This window comes from Hoplias malabaricus, chromosome 15, assembly GCF_029633855.1.
Source record: "Hoplias malabaricus isolate fHopMal1 chromosome 15, fHopMal1.hap1, whole genome shotgun sequence".
Classification (NCBI taxonomy): domain Eukaryota; kingdom Metazoa; phylum Chordata; class Actinopteri; order Characiformes; family Erythrinidae; genus Hoplias; species Hoplias malabaricus.
Window position 1 is genome coordinate 10,554,610 of NC_089814.1, and position 18,066 is coordinate 10,572,675.

Here is an 18,066-nt window from a genome sequence, read left to right on the forward strand (position 1 = left end):
TTAAGGCAGGAACACACTGTTAGCAAGGCACCTGTCCATCACAGAGCAAATTAATAAACTGCGGGAACACCTTGTTAAGCTCAGCAAACATTGCTACAATAAGAGTCTGGGTTTTTCTAAAATATCTTTTTAAACATATAGAGACTGTGAGTTGTGATTTCTGAGACAAACGCTCACATTAGGGAGGCCATACTCTCATTTTGTTACATTTTGTTAAATAAAATATTTTGCATGCAGTTCAAACAAGATGCTCAAACACAGGGAGCATGACGACATCACGCCATAGCAACGGTCTCCATGGCAACGTCTCATCATTCCGTTTGTATCGTTCTCACAGACAGCGCTGCATTAGGTTTATTCACAGTGAACTGCAGCTAAAATGTGGGTCAAGATTAACCTAAAAGCAGGCTGTAATGGGTTGGTCCTTTTGCTGCCTTTAGAGAGCAGAACTCTGCTGAGTGATCATCAGGGAGAATGAATGTCTGGAAGAGAAGCAAACACACTTTGGATGGACAGCCTTTAAGAGCAGGTAAATAATCTTGCATTATTTTTTCCTCCACCCATTTTCAGACAAGCCCCCCCCCTCCCCCCGTTTTGAGCCACTTTGAGTCATTTTAAAAGTCTGCATAAGGTTATGATTAAGGTTTAAAGTCTTAAGGAATGAGTTAATATGCTGCATTCTACAGAAAAGCATATTATATATTCTTCACACGCGCACAGATAGAACACGGAAACAAAAAGCATCCAATATTATATTTACATTTTTTTTAATCACTACTATTACCAGTACTACAAAAAACATTTACGAATACTACTGCCCTACTGCCTTTGGACCAAAGTGTCTCCCATGTCACAAAACAGATGGGGCCCTATTTATGGCCAAACTGCAAGTGACTAAAAAAATTTATTTAAAAAATCACTTAAGTTTGAAGTTTGTCATTGGCACAAGATGTGAGGACATTTATGCATTGAATGTCCATTGAGTGTTGAGCTAATGACTCAAGTAGGGTAGCGCTAGTATACATACTAAATATACAGAGACAGTGGGGTATAGGCTTGCTTACTATGTACTAATATTCATTCATTCATTATCTGTAACCACTTATCCAGTTCAGGGTCGTGGTGGGTCTGGAGCCTACCTGGAATCATTGGGTGCAAGGCAGGAATACACCCTGGAGGGGGCGCCAGTCCTTCACAGGGTGACAAACACACACACATTCACTCTCACACTCACACCAATGGACACTTTTGAGTCGCCAACCCACCTCCCAACATGTGTTTTTAGACTGTGGGAGGAAACCCATGCGGACACAGGGAGAACACACCAAACTCCTCACAGATTGTACTAATATACAAGAGAAAAATCGAACAGATTTAAGTGTAGTTTAAAGTGACTTAGGAATATTGTCCTTTACACTGAAATGACTGTAAAGAACTGAAATGAAGTTATCATTCAGTGTTTATTTTTTATTTAAACACAAATACATCTGAATTTATTTTTAAACAGTTTCTGTACAATGAAAGTTTTCACATCAAACTAAAAAGAATGATTTTTTTTCACTGCTGAAATAACAAAAAATGTGTGAAATTTCTCTATGTACTTTCTACGTGTGCGTCCTCAACAAAGAGAATCCTATTGTTGCACTACCAGCCATTAGCCAATCTCAGTGCAGCATGAAAACACTACCCAATCCCGTTATAAGAGGTGGAATAACACTGACTAATCCCAGTGAAGGAGGGCGGGGCTTGTTGGAATACGGGTGGAAAATCTGTCCTCTTTCTCTCTGCAGACAGAGACTGAGAGAGACCCTCTGCAACATCAGCATGGACCCTGCGGTGCTTATCTTCCTGCTCTATGTGATGATCGCGCACGAGCTGGTGTGTGGCCTTGTGCAATATCGCAGACAAGCAGCACGACCACGCAAGCGCACACCGCCTGTCACGTGGTGCTCCAGGTAACGGGAGTTTGTGTGGGGGGGTGGTGGGCAGGAGTGTGCGCATGTGTAATTGTGTGATTGCTTCAAGGATAGGGTTGAGGTTTTTCAATGTATAAGAGTCTAACAGTGTTTGAGTTCAGAAATACTCAGATTTTTTAATGTTGTTTTGTATAGACTTCATCTTTTATTTGTTTATACTGAAAAGTATAGTTAAAAAGTCACACACAGAGACACAACCCCTCCCCACCGCCACACTGGGGTGTGGGATTGTTGCAAAACTAAAGGGGAATATAGGTTCCAAATGTAAATCAGATTATCAATAGCTCTTTATGAAAATCAGGAAAGTTAAATATTTCAAATTTAATGTCAATGCATCTTTAAAAAGTAGGCATTTCAGTGCATGTACTAATCATGAATTTGAGTAAAAAGTGTGTGTGTGTAGATGACTGTTTCTGATTTGACACTTTTCTGTTCTCCACTGGTCTCTCTCCCTGAAGTGCCCGGGTGTGCCATGGCACGTGGAGTGTCAGCAGTAAGTCAATGAGAGCTGATGGACGAGACTGGAAGAAAAGTGGCCGCATTGTCAGAAAGGCATGAATAAATGAAAAAAAGACACTGTGGAGTATTTAAAACTATGCTACGCACTGCCTTATACTGTACATTAATGGATTCTGACTGCAACAGGGTGAAGTTTACATGCTGTAAAATGAAGGCATGCACATTGTTATATGTGATGCATTATGTCTACTGTATTTGACCAGACTGCTGCTTTTTGTCTGTGAAAACAATGGCCAAATGGATCTCTCTGTTTCCACAGATGTATCTGCTCCGTTTGAAAAGGAGCAATCTCCTCTGTACTCCGGCGTTGCTCAAGAAAGCATTTAAGTACAGATTCAATAGTAAGATTCAATAAAGTGGTCTCTCACACTGTCCTTGTTTAGGGTGACCAGAAATCCTCTTTTACCCGGACATGCCCTCTTTTTTAGACTTAAAAACATGTCCGGGCGGAATTTCACAAACATCCGGGATTTTGTTTTTCTGGAGCTTACATAGAACTTCGAGAAGCGTTTCGTTCAAAAAACTAGTCCCGCCCTCCCCTACTCCGATTGGTTCGCTTGAGTGAGAAGGGGGCGTGGTGAAGTAGCCTAAAATCTTCTGATTGGACGGTCTGACTGTAGAGCTACCGTTATTGGTCGATAACCTTCTCTGTAAACATTTAATTGGTCAGTCTGCACGTCAGTAGTCCTTGTTTACCTCAGGCAAAGCTCAGGTACCTACCCTCATCTCGAGCAGCTATGCCGAAACGTAAATGTAAGTTCTCGGATGAATTATAATAGAAATTCCCATGTTTTGTGTAGCAAATAAAGGTGTAAAGGACCTAAAAGGACACATAGGTTCAGCTAAGCATACAACTGCAGAGAGGGGCGTGTCCTCTTTTTCACCATCTCAGACTTGGTCACCCTATCCTTGTCCTGAGAGTGTGAGAGACAAATGTGTTGTGCTCTTGCTTTAAGGAAACAAAAAGAACTGTGTTAGTGTTACAACTGTACTGAGAAGGATTTTACTACTCAATTTAAATCGGGCCAGTGATGAGCTGTAACACGAATATGTGCATGTACATGAATGTTTTGTTTTGTTTTTCTTTATTGATGGTGTGGATTTGGGATGAAATTTAACGTTTTGAAAGATTTAATGAAGGGTATGTTTAAGAAAAAAAGTGTTTTTCTATGTTATGCGCCCTGCTAAAAGGTAACGTCTTATGAAAATACCTCTTGTTCAGGAGCCCACCTGCCCACACACTAAAATAACACAGATGGTGTTGCATGATCTACGTAAGTCTAAAACAATGGGATAAAATGAGTGAAAACTATAAGTAAATGTCCTGATTAAAAAAAAACACCAAGAACAGAAAAGGAAGAGAATCAAGTAAAAATGGCTAAAATCCAGAGCTTCTTTCTCCATGCTCCTCACTCCTCGGATCTTGTGCTGATCTGAGCTGTGGCTGTGATTTTAAGGAACCGGTCGTTTTGAACAGGGCTGTTCAGACAGGTGGAGAACGCTGTTTTAACACTGTTGTGGTATTTTATCCTTCTGCTATTTTAACCTAAGTATGCCACAGACAATACGGTAAGATCCTTGAACTGTGTTTACCTGTGGAAAAGAGGGTATCACGTGTCCTCCTTTAACCTTCAAAACAGCGTGTACATAATGTAAAGGTTATGGATAAAGAACCTCTTGTACAGAGCAAGTGTGTCCTGTCGTCTGACATTTTGATTAGTGTCTACTCTCCTACCTACCACCTTGTGCCACAGTGGAAGAAATCTATGGCTCTTGCCTAAGTGGCTGCCACCCACTCACTTCTGTATTAGGAAACGCTAGTGTTGTGATGCCTCACATTCACACGACACTATCTCCATGGAGTTAATGAACGGATCTGTCGATGACAGCATGTCTTTAACTCTGGAGCATTGAAAATAAGCAATTAGACAACCTAAACTAATGCCTTCTACTCCAGAGCGCTGCTGCTTCCCAAAGCTGCTGCCTCAGCTTCAGCCTGTCCTCACTGCATTTAGCCATAACAGCACTGCAGAACACAGCAGCAACCAGCTACATCATTAAACCCAGCGATAGCACCATAGTAACTGACCTGAACAACAGCAATGATGTGAAAGGACATGCCCAGTGAAGTGAGTGGACAGACTAGACTGAAGACCCATTCTTGGACCCATATATATGGGGTTCTTAAAACATGAGCAGGCCCCTAAACTGGAGTCTGACATCTTGGATGTACAGGATACTATTAAAAATAAAGGTGCCATAAAGGTGTTTTTGCAATGACATTACGTTGGCGGGATTCATAAGAAGGATTTTAAAAGCTTAGCTTGGGCTTAAGGTCTATTAGTTATTAATTACATTGAAAGCTATATGCAAACTTTCCTTTTCTGCAATTATTTCGTCCTGTTCTTAATTCTAAACAGTACTGAATTCTAATATCAACAGAACTGGCTCTTCAGCAGGACTCAGTCAATACTTCTCATTATTCCCAGGTGTATTTGTGAAGTGAAGATAGACTGGACTTAATGAACAGCTCTGACCCTCTATGTTCTCTCTGTTTCCATTCCTCTTTCTACTTAGAAAATGAGTTAAAAAGAACTCTCTCATCACTCTCTGAGTCCCAGTGCTCTGTATAATTGTGTGCTGAGTAACAGGGTGGATAACTGGCCTCAGAAAATCAGTGTAATTTGTATTTCAGCAGAGGGTCATGCATCACTGAGCGCTTTTCCCAAAGCAATTCATGTGCTATGTGGAGAGTAATGAAGTTTTCTTTTTGAGTTTAGATGTTTGTGGTGTTTTATATAGGTTTATATATCTATCAAAAGATTTATTTTAATACCATGGAAGACTCCATTAGTTTCCTCCCTTTGATATTGTCAGGGTCAATCCTGAGAGGCCTCAAACAACAGTGTAACCTGTTACTTTTAATATTACATAGTATTCTCTTGTGCATCAATAACCTCACTGACTTCAGAGTATTCAGACTGTTCTCTGACTAGATTACCCAACATGCATTAGTCAAATACATCATTTCTGTACAGTGTTGTTGTACAGTCTAAAATGTAGTATTAGCCTAGCCACTGTTGTGTGGGATAATAAATACAACCAATCTATCATTCGTATAACACCTTAATAAAGAAAACTATGTTATCCAGGGACGGCACGGTGGTGCGGCAGGTAGTGTCGCAGTCACACAGCTCCAGGGACCTGGAGGTTGTGGGTTCGATTCCTGCTCCGGGTGACTTTCTGTGAGGAGTTGGTGTGTCCTCGTGGGTTTCCTCCGGGTGCTCTGGTTTCCTCCCACAGTCCAAAAACACACATTGGTAGGTGGATTGGTGACTCAAAAGTGTCCATAGGTGTGAGTGAATGTGTGTGTGTTGCCCTTTGAAGGACTGGGGCCCCCTCCAGGGTGGACCCACCGTGACCCTGAACTGGATAAGCGCTTACAGATAATGGATGAATAAACGAATGTTATCCAGTCTGAGCAATGACCACACATTAGTCTTATACTGTGAAATGTCTATTTATTATTACTATGCAGAGTGAGCTTCTGTGTAACAAAAGACGGATTCCTTGTAGGTAGAAAGCCTTTCCTTGCTGGATTCCTTGCTGTTAAAGCCTTTTGATTGTGATACTCATTCTGATTCTTGAAAGCAGAGAAACCAAAACACTGTTAATGGTTGGAGGGATAGAAGAAGAAAATGTAAAGAAAGAAGGCTGAGCATTTTTCTGAATACAGAATCTATTACAATTAATGTATCACAATCAACATTATTGCAATAACGTTAGAATATTTGTTGTCAAAAATTTGCTTAGTTAAGTTATAATTTGTGCAACTAATTCACTAATGTGAGCTGCAAATTACCTACGGTAGGTGTTCCCTTTGTGTCATAGGGGATGGGTAAAGATAGAATTCAGCCTGTCAAACAGGTTTCAAGTATTGATTGGGGTAGGCAAGAACAAGAAGACCAAGCACATCTCTCTTCGTAAGTATGCTCTAAATACAGATCTATAGCTGTATGTGTACAGAGAGAATTAGTTATTGTCTTTACAAACTAGTAAACTTTCAAAGAAGAATTATTTTGTGTTCTAGATTTTATTGCATTTCTCAGTCTTTTTTGCTTTTTTAACCAAATCTGTGTCTGTGACTTATACCTGGAAGTGTTTATGTTGAAAGTGGAGAGCCTGTAAAACTGCTTCATGAACCACTTTAACTTTTCAGGGGTTACACTGGTTATGGCTTTCAACTCGCTAACGTAAAACTATTTTCTTGTATTCTCATGTTTTATAGGCTCCACTCTATGACAGCCATGTTGTTTGTGAGTTCACTGCTAAATAAAACTGTGCGCTCCCACTACCTCAGCCTTCCTCAGGGCGACCTGTGTCAGGTGACCTATGTGTGGATTGATAGTTCTGGAGAGAGTGTGTGCAGCAAGACCAGAACCATGGCCTCAGAACCCAGCAGTATAGAGGGTACCACAAGATTTCTGACTTCATTGTTTCAAAAGATCTGTGTTTTTATGTCAGAGAGTAGAATTGCCCTTATACTCTATCAGTGGTGGATAGTAACAAAGTAAAAGTATTTCGTTACTGTACCTAAGTATTTTTTATGTATCTGCACTTTACTGAGGTATTTCCATTTTGGGCGACTTTTTACTTTAACTCCACTACATTTTAAAGTCAGCATTTTTACTTTTTACTCCACTACCCAGTAGGGGTTGTATCTCTGCGTGGCGACTGACGAGCGGAAGTGGCGAGCCGGTCAGTTCGTTCGCCAGTTTTATTAGTGATCTGACCAGATCTGAGATGGTGAGAAATAGGACACGTCTCTATGGGGGGGTCCTTTACACCTTTGTTTGCTACACAAAACATGAGAATTTCAGCATAGCTGCTCGAGATGAGGGTAGGTACACAAGCTTTGCCTGACGTAAACAAAGACTACTGACATGAAGACTCACCACGACCCTGAACTGGATTAGTGCTTACAGATAGTGAATGAATGAATTTTGTTGCTTTTGAAATTAAGACTTCAGATTTCCACCTCTGAATACTTTGCGTCGTAATTATGCATCCGAATATAATTGTTCTTGAATAGAACTTGTGATTTTTCAAGAACACGCTTTCACTGTTATTATTCAAGGTTAATAAATTCAGATAAAAAAATCAAGCTTAAATTTTTTTTAATAATATATTTCGAAGTTGCTCAAATTCAGTAGACGAAATTCAGATACCAAAATACGAGTTACAAAAAAAATCAGATACACATCCGGGTCACCAAGGATGAGGAATCGATTCATTAGGATTTTCTCTTTCACCTTTAATGCTGCACTAGTTGCATTCTGTCGCCGCTAGATGGCGAAATACGAACACAACTTCCACACCGTGGAAAAACTACACGTTTAGCTTCCTTCCACGGTTATTTTCTCTTTATTTTCAAAGTGCCTCAGAAATCTGAAAGTCTCACTAAAGACACAATGTAACAGACTATTAATATCCTAAAGATTTTACTGTGTTTTGTAATGGCCCTGTGAACATAGCGTGTGATGTGACAGAATGTGGAAACATGAACTGTGGAGATACAGTCGTGTGAATATTAGAACACCTCATAAAAGCCTTTGTCTTTTCAAACATATTTAAACATATGGACATTTGACTTTCATTTGAACAGCACTAAGAAATGGAGCTTATACAAATAAATCCGAAGAAATTACTTATAAACATAGGTTGTACAATGTAATTGTCATTGGCAGAGAGGATTTGGCAAATGTTTCATGCATTGGCACAACAAATACACACCGACATTCAGTGTTTAAACAGACTTTGGGATATTATATTTGTACTACAACTTCTGTAATATTAAGTTCAGATTCTTGATAACTCTACATATTCAGGATATTATTAGTCAGTTATATTGTGTCTTTAGCGAGCCTTTCAGAGTTTTGAGACACTTTGAAAATAAATAGGTAATGCCCAATGAATTTAACCAAATGCACAATTTCCTCAGACATTGTGTCATGTCCAATGCTATGTTTATAGGGCAATTATATAAAAAAATCCACAGTAAAACTTCTTCATCTTCAGGATATTTTTTTAGATTTTTGAGACACTTTGAAAATAAAGAGATAACATCCGTGGAAGGGAGCTAAACGTGTAGTTTTTCCACGGTATGGAAGTTGTGTTCGTATTTTGTAGTTTTAGTTAAAAGCTGATAGTTAATAGTTAAACGATTTTAAATACCTGGCATTACTTCTAATTACACTGGGTAAAACTAAGCAGTATGTACATATATTCAGTCATGAGAAGCACATTACACTGGCATTTCCAATTGTTACACTGTGTTCCTAGAGGTTGTAAAACTGAATACACAGTTGAAGGTAAAAATAGAAATCACTTTAAAAATGTACACACACATATATATAAGACAGAGCAAACACAAGGCACAAAACTAGCCTTTAGATACAGATTAACCTAAGGCTTACAAATACAATATATATATATATATATATAACATTATTCTGTTTTTGATGTACAAAATCATCCTAGAAATATTTTTTCAACTCTCCGATGATCTCCTAAATAAGTAATAATCATATAAAAAGTGGACCAGGCCAGAAGGTGATTTAAAGTGCTTTGGAGGCATTGTTTCATGGACGTGTTTATTGTAGTTGAATACAAGCTCTTAAACATTTGTTATGTCATGAAATATTCTTAGGTTGATTTCACAAACTGTTTTACAATGAATTCATAAAATTAAAAACATCAGAAAACACAATTTAAAAACTGAATGTAATATGTTTATTGTATGCAATAAAATAATTACAACCAAATTAACTGAAAATAAAAACAATATTTAAGGACTGTGCATTATAGAAAAGAAAAAAGTCACAGATGCAGTAATTGCTTATTCTGCCTGATCTGATCATATTTTCTCATCCATATCACAGCTTTCTTGTTTATGAGCTTTAGAAATACACAGTTCTAGGGAATTTATTTTGTTTTATAACAGTACTAAAATATTGTTTAAAACTATAAACACACTACAAATCAACTGTTGCCCTGTTCCACATATTCAGTGTTGTTTGCATGATCAGCCAATGAATAATAGAATATAGACCAAATTAACATAAATTAGATCATCTGCCTTAATGACAGGAGTTTTTGTTATCCTATCTAAATTTAAACTGAGATCACTTATAAAACTGGCGGAGAGCCACTGGTTAAGTTGAGATCACTAATAAAACTGACGAGAGATCACTAATTAAACTGGCAAGGAACAGACGGAGAGCCGCTGGTGTAGTTTAGATGACTAATAAAACTGGCGAGAGATCACTAATAAAACTGGCGAGAGATCACTAATAAAACTGGCGAAAGATCACTAATAAAACTGGTGGAGAGACCACTAATATAACTGACGAGAGATCACTAATAAAACTGGCGAGAGATCACTAATAAAACTGGCGAGAGATCACTAATAAAACTGGCGGAGAGATCACTAATAAAACTGGCGGAGAGATCACTAATAAAACTGCCAGAGAGATCACTAATAAAACTGGCGAGAGATCACTAATAAAACTGGCGGAGAGATCACTAATAAAACTGGCAGAGAGATCACTAATAAAACTGGCGAGAGATCACTAATAAAACTGGCGAGAGATCACTAATAAAACTGGCGAGAGATCACTAATAAAACTGGCCTAGAGATCACTAATAAAACTGGCCGAGAGATCACTAATAAAACTGGCCGAGAGATCACTAATAAAACTGGCAGAGATCACTAATAAAACTGGCGAGAGATCACTAATAAAACTGGCCTAGAGATCACTAATAAAACTGGCCTAGAGATCACTAATAAAACTGGCCGAGAGATCACTAATAAAACTGGCCGAGAGATCACTAATAAAACTGGCGAGAGATCACTAATAAAACTGGCGAGAGATCACTAATAAAACTGGCCTAGAGATCACTAATAAAACTGGCCGAGAGATCACTAATAAAACTGGCCGAGAGATCACTAATAAAACTGGCCGAGAGATCACTAATAAAACTGGCGAGAGATCACTAATAAAACTGGCGAGACATCACTAATAAAACTGGCCGAGAGATCACTAATAAAACTGGCGAGAGATCACTAATAAAACTGGCCTAGAGATCACTAATAAAACTGGCCTAGAGATCACTAATAAAACTGGCCGAGAGATCACTAATAAAACTGGCGGAGAGATCAATAATAAAACTGGCCGAGAGATCACTAATAAAACTGGCCGAGAGATCACTAATAAAACTGGCGGAGAGATCAATAATAAAACTGGCCGAGAGATCACTAATAAAACTGCCGAGAGATCACTAATAAAACTGGCGGAGAGATCACTAATAAAACTGGCGGAGAGATCACTAATAAAACTGGCCGAGAGATCACTAATAAAACTGGCGAGAGATCACTAATAAAACTGGCGGAGAGATCACAAATAAAACTGGCGGAGAGATCATTAATAAAACTGGCCTAGAGATCACTAATAAAACTGGCCGAGAGATCACTAATAAAACTGGCCGAGAGATCACTAATAAAACTGGCGAGAGATCACTAATAAAACTGGCGAGAGATCACTAATAAAACTGGCCTAGAGATCACTAATAAAACTGGCCGAGAGATCACTAATAAAACTGGCCGAGAGATCACTAATAAAACTGGCGGAGAGATCACAAATAAAACTGGCGGAGAGATCACTAATAAAACTGGCCTAGAGATCACTAATAAAACTGGCCGAGAGATCACTAATAAAACTGGCCGAGAGATCACTAATAAAACTGGCCTAGAGATCACTAATAAAACTGGCGGAGAGATCACTAATAAAACTGGCCGAGAGATCACTAATAAAACTGCCAGAGAGATCACTAATAAAACTGGCGAGACATCACTAATAAAACTGGCCGAGAGATCACTAATAAAACTGGCCGAGAGATCACTAATAAAACTGGCGAGAGATCACTAATAAAACTGGTGAGAGATCACTAATAAAACTGGCCTAGAGATCACTAATAAAACTGGCCTAGAGATCACTAATAAAACTGGCCGAGAGATCACTAATAAAACTGGCGGAGAGATCACTAATAAAACTGGCCGAGAGATCACTAATAAAACTGCCGAGAGATCACTAATAAAACTGGCCGAGACATCACTAATAAAACTGCCGGAGAGATCACTAATAAAACTGCCGGAGAGATCACTAATAAAACTGCCGGAGAGATCACTAATAAAACTGGCGGAGAGATCACTAATAAAACTGGCGAGAGATCACTAATAAAACTGGCCGAGAGATCACTAATAAAACTGGCCGAGAGATCACTAATAAAACTGGCCGAGAGATCACTAATAAAACTGGCGAGAGATCACTAATAAAACTGGCGGAGAGATCACTAATAAAACTGGCGGAGAGATCACTAATAAAACTGGCCGAGAGATCACTAATAAAACTGGCCGAGAGATCACTAATAAAACTGGCTGAGAGCCGCTGGTGCAATTCAGATCACTAATAAACCTGGCGAGAATGAGAATCTGTTGCAGATATATTTAATGGTGTTTAAAAATAGTGCAAATGAACATAATACTAGAAGCGAGGTCAAAACCAGAAATATTCCAAAACCTGAAAATCAGTACAGGGAGATAAACAAGTCCCAACGCCAACATCAACACGTCAGAAAAACTAAAAACGTATTTAAGAAACTGCTCAGAATTGCAGAAATAGCTTTAAAAAATAGGCCTATCTGCAACTACAAATACCAAACAGAAAGCTTAAAGGAACTCTTTGTAATATTTTTACCTTAAAATGACAGCTTCAAAATGGTTGTGATGCTTCACTGAGATGTAACAAGGAGAATAGAGACTCTGTCAATGCTAATCTTGGTTCAGCACTGCAGAAACTGCACTTTTGGAGGGGGGTAGGTACATTTCTCCTGTGTGTTCCTCATACTCGTTGCAATTTTTTTCTGCGACATCCATATTTTACCTTTTAATGTATCCTGTGATGTCCAAACCAATGTCTGAGGAAACCTCTGGGGGTGAATTTGCTGCTGGGGAGTTTATATTTTGGACTTCCTCATTTCAACTTGATCCATGTTCATCTGACTGCGGACCAATCACAGTCATTGCAGTCTGCATCGGTATGACGTGTAGTAAGCTATATTTCTGGAGAGGTGAATGCACATGGTTTGTGCACTTTGTCCACCACTGTACACTAAAGTCCAAATGGCTGTAGACACTCCTTAAAATTAGTGACTTAAGCTAAGGTGTACACATTGCTGACACCTTTCTCGCTCATCTCGCATTCTCTCTCTCTCTCTGTCTTTGTCTCTCTCTCTGTTTGTGTGTGTGTGGACATGTGACTGAGTGAATGTGTGAATAATTGAATTAGTGTGCGATTCCTTCACACACAATTACCCTGAAGAGGATGAGGTGTTTTCAGAAGATAAATAAATGAAGAAATGAATGAAGTGATGACTTTGTGGTTAAAAAAAAAACTTTATTTTGTGTCAGATATACCAGAGTGGATCTTTGATGTGAACGACATGTTCCTGATACCGGTACGGATGTTCAGAGACCCATTCATGCTGGACCCCAACAAATTGGTGCTGTGTGAGGTGCTCAAATGTGACAGAAAACCTGCAGGTATAAGGGACTGCCTGAATGCCGTTTTTTTAACATCATCACTACCTGCTGTGTCTGTAGAGTACAGTCAGTCACCGTAGACCATGTATAATTTTAACACATATAAATAAAAATGGAATTAAATGGAAATGAGCTGCACATAAGCCTAAGGACACCATTCCTAATCTCCTGTGTAGGTTATAGATATATAATCTCTTCTGCATTGGACTGTGGTCCAGCAGAACTGTGTTCTCTAAATATATCACATATATACAATTTTTATATTTTCAATAGATGGTTAGAATAAATTGTATTAGTTGGTAAATAAAAAGGCTTAATCTAAGCATATTTTTTGTACCTTAATTCTTCCTCATTTACAGAATCAAATCATCGGCGCTCCTGTAATAACATAATGGAGAAAGTTAAGGAGTTTCACCCATGGTTTGGGATGGCACAGGATTACACTATGCTGGGGGCGGATGGACATCCTTATGCATGGCCCACAAAGGGATTCCCTAAACCACAGGGTGAGAGCATAAAAATGTGTGTGGAGATGCCTTCTAAATGGCAGTGTTTGATTCCTAACTTGGGCATGAATGGTATTACACTGGTAAAAGTATCTGTCAAATGCCATACATGTGAATGCAGCTATAGATACACAGTAAAGTTAAATCAAGTCAGTTCTTCTGGCCAAGTAAAATCAATAGTGAACATAACAACTAGCTGTGGTTCCATGGAATGGTGGAAATAGTAACAAATGTTTAAGTGAAGTAAATACATGTAGATTAGTGGTCCAAAGAAGAACTGTTATCTTCATTCATTCATTCATTATCTGTAAGCACTTATCCAGTTCAGGGTCACGGTGGGTCCAGAGCCTACCTGGAATCATTGGGTGCAAGGCAGGAATACACCCTGGAGGGGGCGCCAGTCCTTCACAGGGCAACACAGACACACACACACATTCACTCACACCTACGAACACTTTTGAGTCGCCAATCCACCTACCAACGCGTGTTTGGACTGTGGGAGGAAACCGGAGCACCCGGAGGAAACTGTGTGACTGCGACACTACCTGCTGCACCACCGTGCCGCCCCATTGTTAACTTCAGATCTGTATTTAATAGAAAAGTTAAGATATTAATTCTTGTGTAAAACTGTAGTCATCCCCTCTTAAATGACATATTTTGTTGATTTTCAGATGGCAAACATTCTAACACATACTGTTTGTAATTTTATTTGCCATTTCTTGGCTGAAACAAACATGATTTTTTATCCTTTTCTTTCCTTTTTTGCATTAGTTTTAAAACCTTTTTTAAACCTTCAGATGAACATTTTATATAGTCAGCACTGATTTTTCTTTTTCTGTCTGTTTTGCATTCTCTCTCTCTCTCTCTCTCTCTCTCTCTCTCTCTCTCTCTCTCTCTCTCTCTCTGTGTGACCTCAGGCCCATATTACTGCAACGTGGGAGCAGACAGAGCCTTTGGCAGAGACATTGTGGAATGTCACTATAAAGCCTGCCTGTATGCAGGACTCAAGATCAGTGGCTCTAAAGCAGAGGTCATGCCCTCTCAGGTGAAATATTCAACATCTATGAATATTACAGGTTTATGAACACAGGTATGTGGCATGGTTCTGGGCTTCATGTTATAAAGGTAAGGGTGCTGTATTAATGCTGTATTTTTAAAGTCATTGTTTGTGGAATATTTGGCTGCTTGGCAACCACAGCCTGTTAAAAAAAAAAACTACACATAATTGTGTGGTAAACAATGACGTTATGAACTGAGCTTTTACTTTGGTACATAAATGTAAACAAAGGGAGAATATACATATTAATAAATGTTTTATTGTATTAAAACCTGTATTTTTTAGAGTACAGAAATGATTATTTACATGTATTTTAATTTTTATCTGCGTCTGTGTACTATTAAAGTCCTGTCTCAGTGCATATCCAGCTGTGCTTAGAGCTACAGAAGTAGCACATTCTGCACTGTATAAAAGCTCAAAATACAGGACACGTTGGGAAAGGTTCAATGATACACATCACTGAGCCTCTCCATGCTCTGAATGCTAAGCGCTCAGTGGTCTCCATGCTCTGGATGCTTAACTAAAGGGGTAGTCATTTTACTACTAAAAATTGAAGTGAATACATATGAAAGTGATTCTTTATTTTTACATCTTTTATAACATGTAACTTGTGTGATGAAGAATCGAGTCATTTGTATTCAGTGAAGGTTTCTTCTCCTTAGAACAGGCACCACACACAGGGGCATCCATGTTTAACACAGGTTTGGAATTGAAGGCACATAATTGGAGAAAATGGCTGACTGGCTGAATATTTATAGCATTGTTTAGGGCGGAATGGTGGCACAACACGTAGACTCAAAAGTGTCCATCGGTGTGGTTCCAGGGGGCAACATCCAGGGTGTGTTCCTGCCTTGCGCCCAGTGGTTTTGGGTAGACCCACATTGACCCTGAACTGGATAAGTGGTTCCAGACAATGAATATTGCTGTGTTTGTGTGTGTACAGTGGGAGTTCAAAGTGGGCCCATGTGAAGGGACCGAAATTGGAGACCACCTGTGGATGGCACGTTTTCTCTTGCACAGAGTGTGTGAGGACTTTGGTGTAGTTGCTTCACTGGACCCTAAACCCATCCCAGGGGACTGGAATGGAGCTGGCTGCCACACTAACTTTAGCACAGAGACCACCAGAGCTGAGGGGGGCCTGGAGTGAGTATTACCAGAGCTTTTAAACAAACAGCAGGTATGTATGTGGGTGTTGAGGAATGTCCGGAGTCCTGTTTTTAAATTAATGTTTACTTTTTTTTACTTGAAATGAAGTAAATGAAAGGTGTTCTCTGTATTTTGCACCGTTCTGTGGTTGAAAACGATTCCCCTGTGTGAATGTGAAGAGTTGTGTATGTTATGCATGTTTTTATGCATGATACGGTCTGTTCCCCTCTTACTTTTTCATTCTCTATGTCATGCCCCCATCAGGCACATTGAGAAAGCCATAGAAAAACTCAGTCTGCACCACGCTGAGCACATACGGGTCTCTGACCCTCACGGTGGCCAGGACAACAAGCGGAGACTTACGGGCCTTCATGAAACCTCCAAGATCCACGATTTTTCTGCAGGAGTGGCCAACAGAATGGCTAGCATCCGAATCCCCCACTCGGTCAGCCAGAACAAGTGTGGTTATTTAGAAGACCGCCGCCCGGCTGCCAACTGTGACCCATATGTTGTGACCAGAGCTATTGCTTGGACCTGCCTATTGGAAAAGGAGGAGGAGGAGGCAGATTTTCTGAGTGATCTGGAATGATCCGCTGGGACATTCTACCAGAAGAGTACATTTACTGTCCTGGGCATTTCAGGGTTAATACAACCATCCATCCATCCATCCATCCATCCATTATCTGTAACCGCTTATCCAATTTAGGGTCGCGGGGGGTCCAGAGCCTACCTGGAATCATCGGGCGCAAGGCGGGAATACACCCTGGAGGGGACGCCAGTCCTTCAGAGGGCAACACAGACACACACACACATTCACACCTACGGCCACTTTCAAGTCGCCAGTCCACCTGCAACGTGTGTTTTTGGACCGTGGGAGGAAACCGGAGCACCCGGAGGAAACCCACGCGGACACGGGGAGAACACACCAACTCCTCACAGACAGTCACCCGGAGCAGGAATCGAACCCACAACCTCCAGGCCCCTGGAGCTGTGTGACTGTGACACTACCTGCTGCGCCACCATGCCGCCCTGTTAATACAACCAAAAATGCCTAAATCTTTCAAGACGATTAAATTATGTAAGTAGCTCTGTAAAGAAATATGTTATTTATGACATAATCAGATGTTTATTTTATTTATTGTAAACACCTTTGAAAATGAAACTTAATAAAGGGATTATCCCCAGCCAGATTTGAGCTACATCTTTCATAGTTTCCTATGACAAGAAACATACATCATAGCTTTAAGTAGTTATCATTCACATACATTTACTAAAAACATGAAATTATTAATAAATCCTACAAATAAATAGTACGCTGGGTAATAGGACGCTGAGGTAATTTTAGTGGGCACTTAATATTCCATATGTACCGAGGGCACATGTAGTTAGTGTAAAAAGCGCCAGGGGGCAGCAAATGCAAGTACTTCGATTGAAATTTAGTCCACGTTTAGAAAGAAAGTAAAAAATAGTATATAAATAATATGTTTTAAATAACATCTTTAGGGTGCCATCTAATATATTCATATCATGTTTTTAACCTACAGTTATGCTGAATAGTGTGTTATAGCTCATGATTTTACTTCACATCCACTATACGCTCCAAATATAATTAGCTTTTTTCTAAACGATTCTGATGATGTAGGAAAACTGTTACAATATCGCCAGGAGCGAAACGTAACAAGGAGTCAGTTAGTTTAACATTGAGTCAAACCTTCTTATTAACGCACATGACTGTTTATTCATTCATTATCTGTAACCCTTATCCAGTTCAGGGTCGCGGTGGGTCCAGAGCCTACCTGGAATCATTGGGCGCAAGGCAGGAATACACCCTGGAGGGGGGCGCCAGTCCTTCACAGGGCAACACACACACACACACACACTCACACCTACGGACACTTTTTTTTGAGTCGCCAATCCACCTACTAACATGTGTTTGGACTGTGGGAGGTAACCCGGAGCACCCGGAGGAAACCCACATGGATACAGCGAGAACGCACCAACTCCTCACCAACAGTCACAAGGAGGAAACCCACGCAGACACAGGAAGAACACACCCACTCCTCACAGACAGTCACCCGGAGCGGGAATCGAACCTACAACCTCCAGGTCCCTGGAGCTGTGTGACTGCGACACTACCTGCTGTGCCACCGTGCCGCCGTTGACTGTTAATTAATTATGTTATAATTAACATGTTCAAGTCTC

At 39.9% G+C, this 18,066-nt stretch overlaps 1 protein-coding gene across 2 annotated transcripts; it reads left to right on the forward strand.

The window, feature by feature from the left end:
• Nucleotides 1-5,537: 5,537 nt before the first annotated feature.
• LOC136668161 (glutamine synthetase-like) lies at nt 5,538-16,945 on the forward strand. 2 transcript variants are annotated; one of them, XM_066645487.1, is made up of 7 exons: nt 5,538-6,478; nt 6,784-6,965; nt 13,024-13,155; nt 13,515-13,661; nt 14,579-14,706; nt 15,662-15,861; nt 16,129-16,945. In XM_066645487.1, the coding sequence occupies exons 1-7, from the start codon at nt 6,390-6,392 to the stop codon at nt 16,451-16,453; spliced, it is 1,203 nt and encodes a 400-aa protein (XP_066501584.1). In that variant the 5' UTR covers nt 5,538-6,389; the 3' UTR covers nt 16,454-16,945. The 2 variants fall into 2 exon arrangements, with proteins under 2 accessions (XP_066501584.1, XP_066501585.1); XM_066645488.1 differs by lacking the exons at nt 5,538-6,478; nt 6,784-6,965 and adding an exon at nt 7,268-7,395.
• The last annotated feature ends 1,121 nt before the right edge of the window (nt 16,946-18,066 follow it).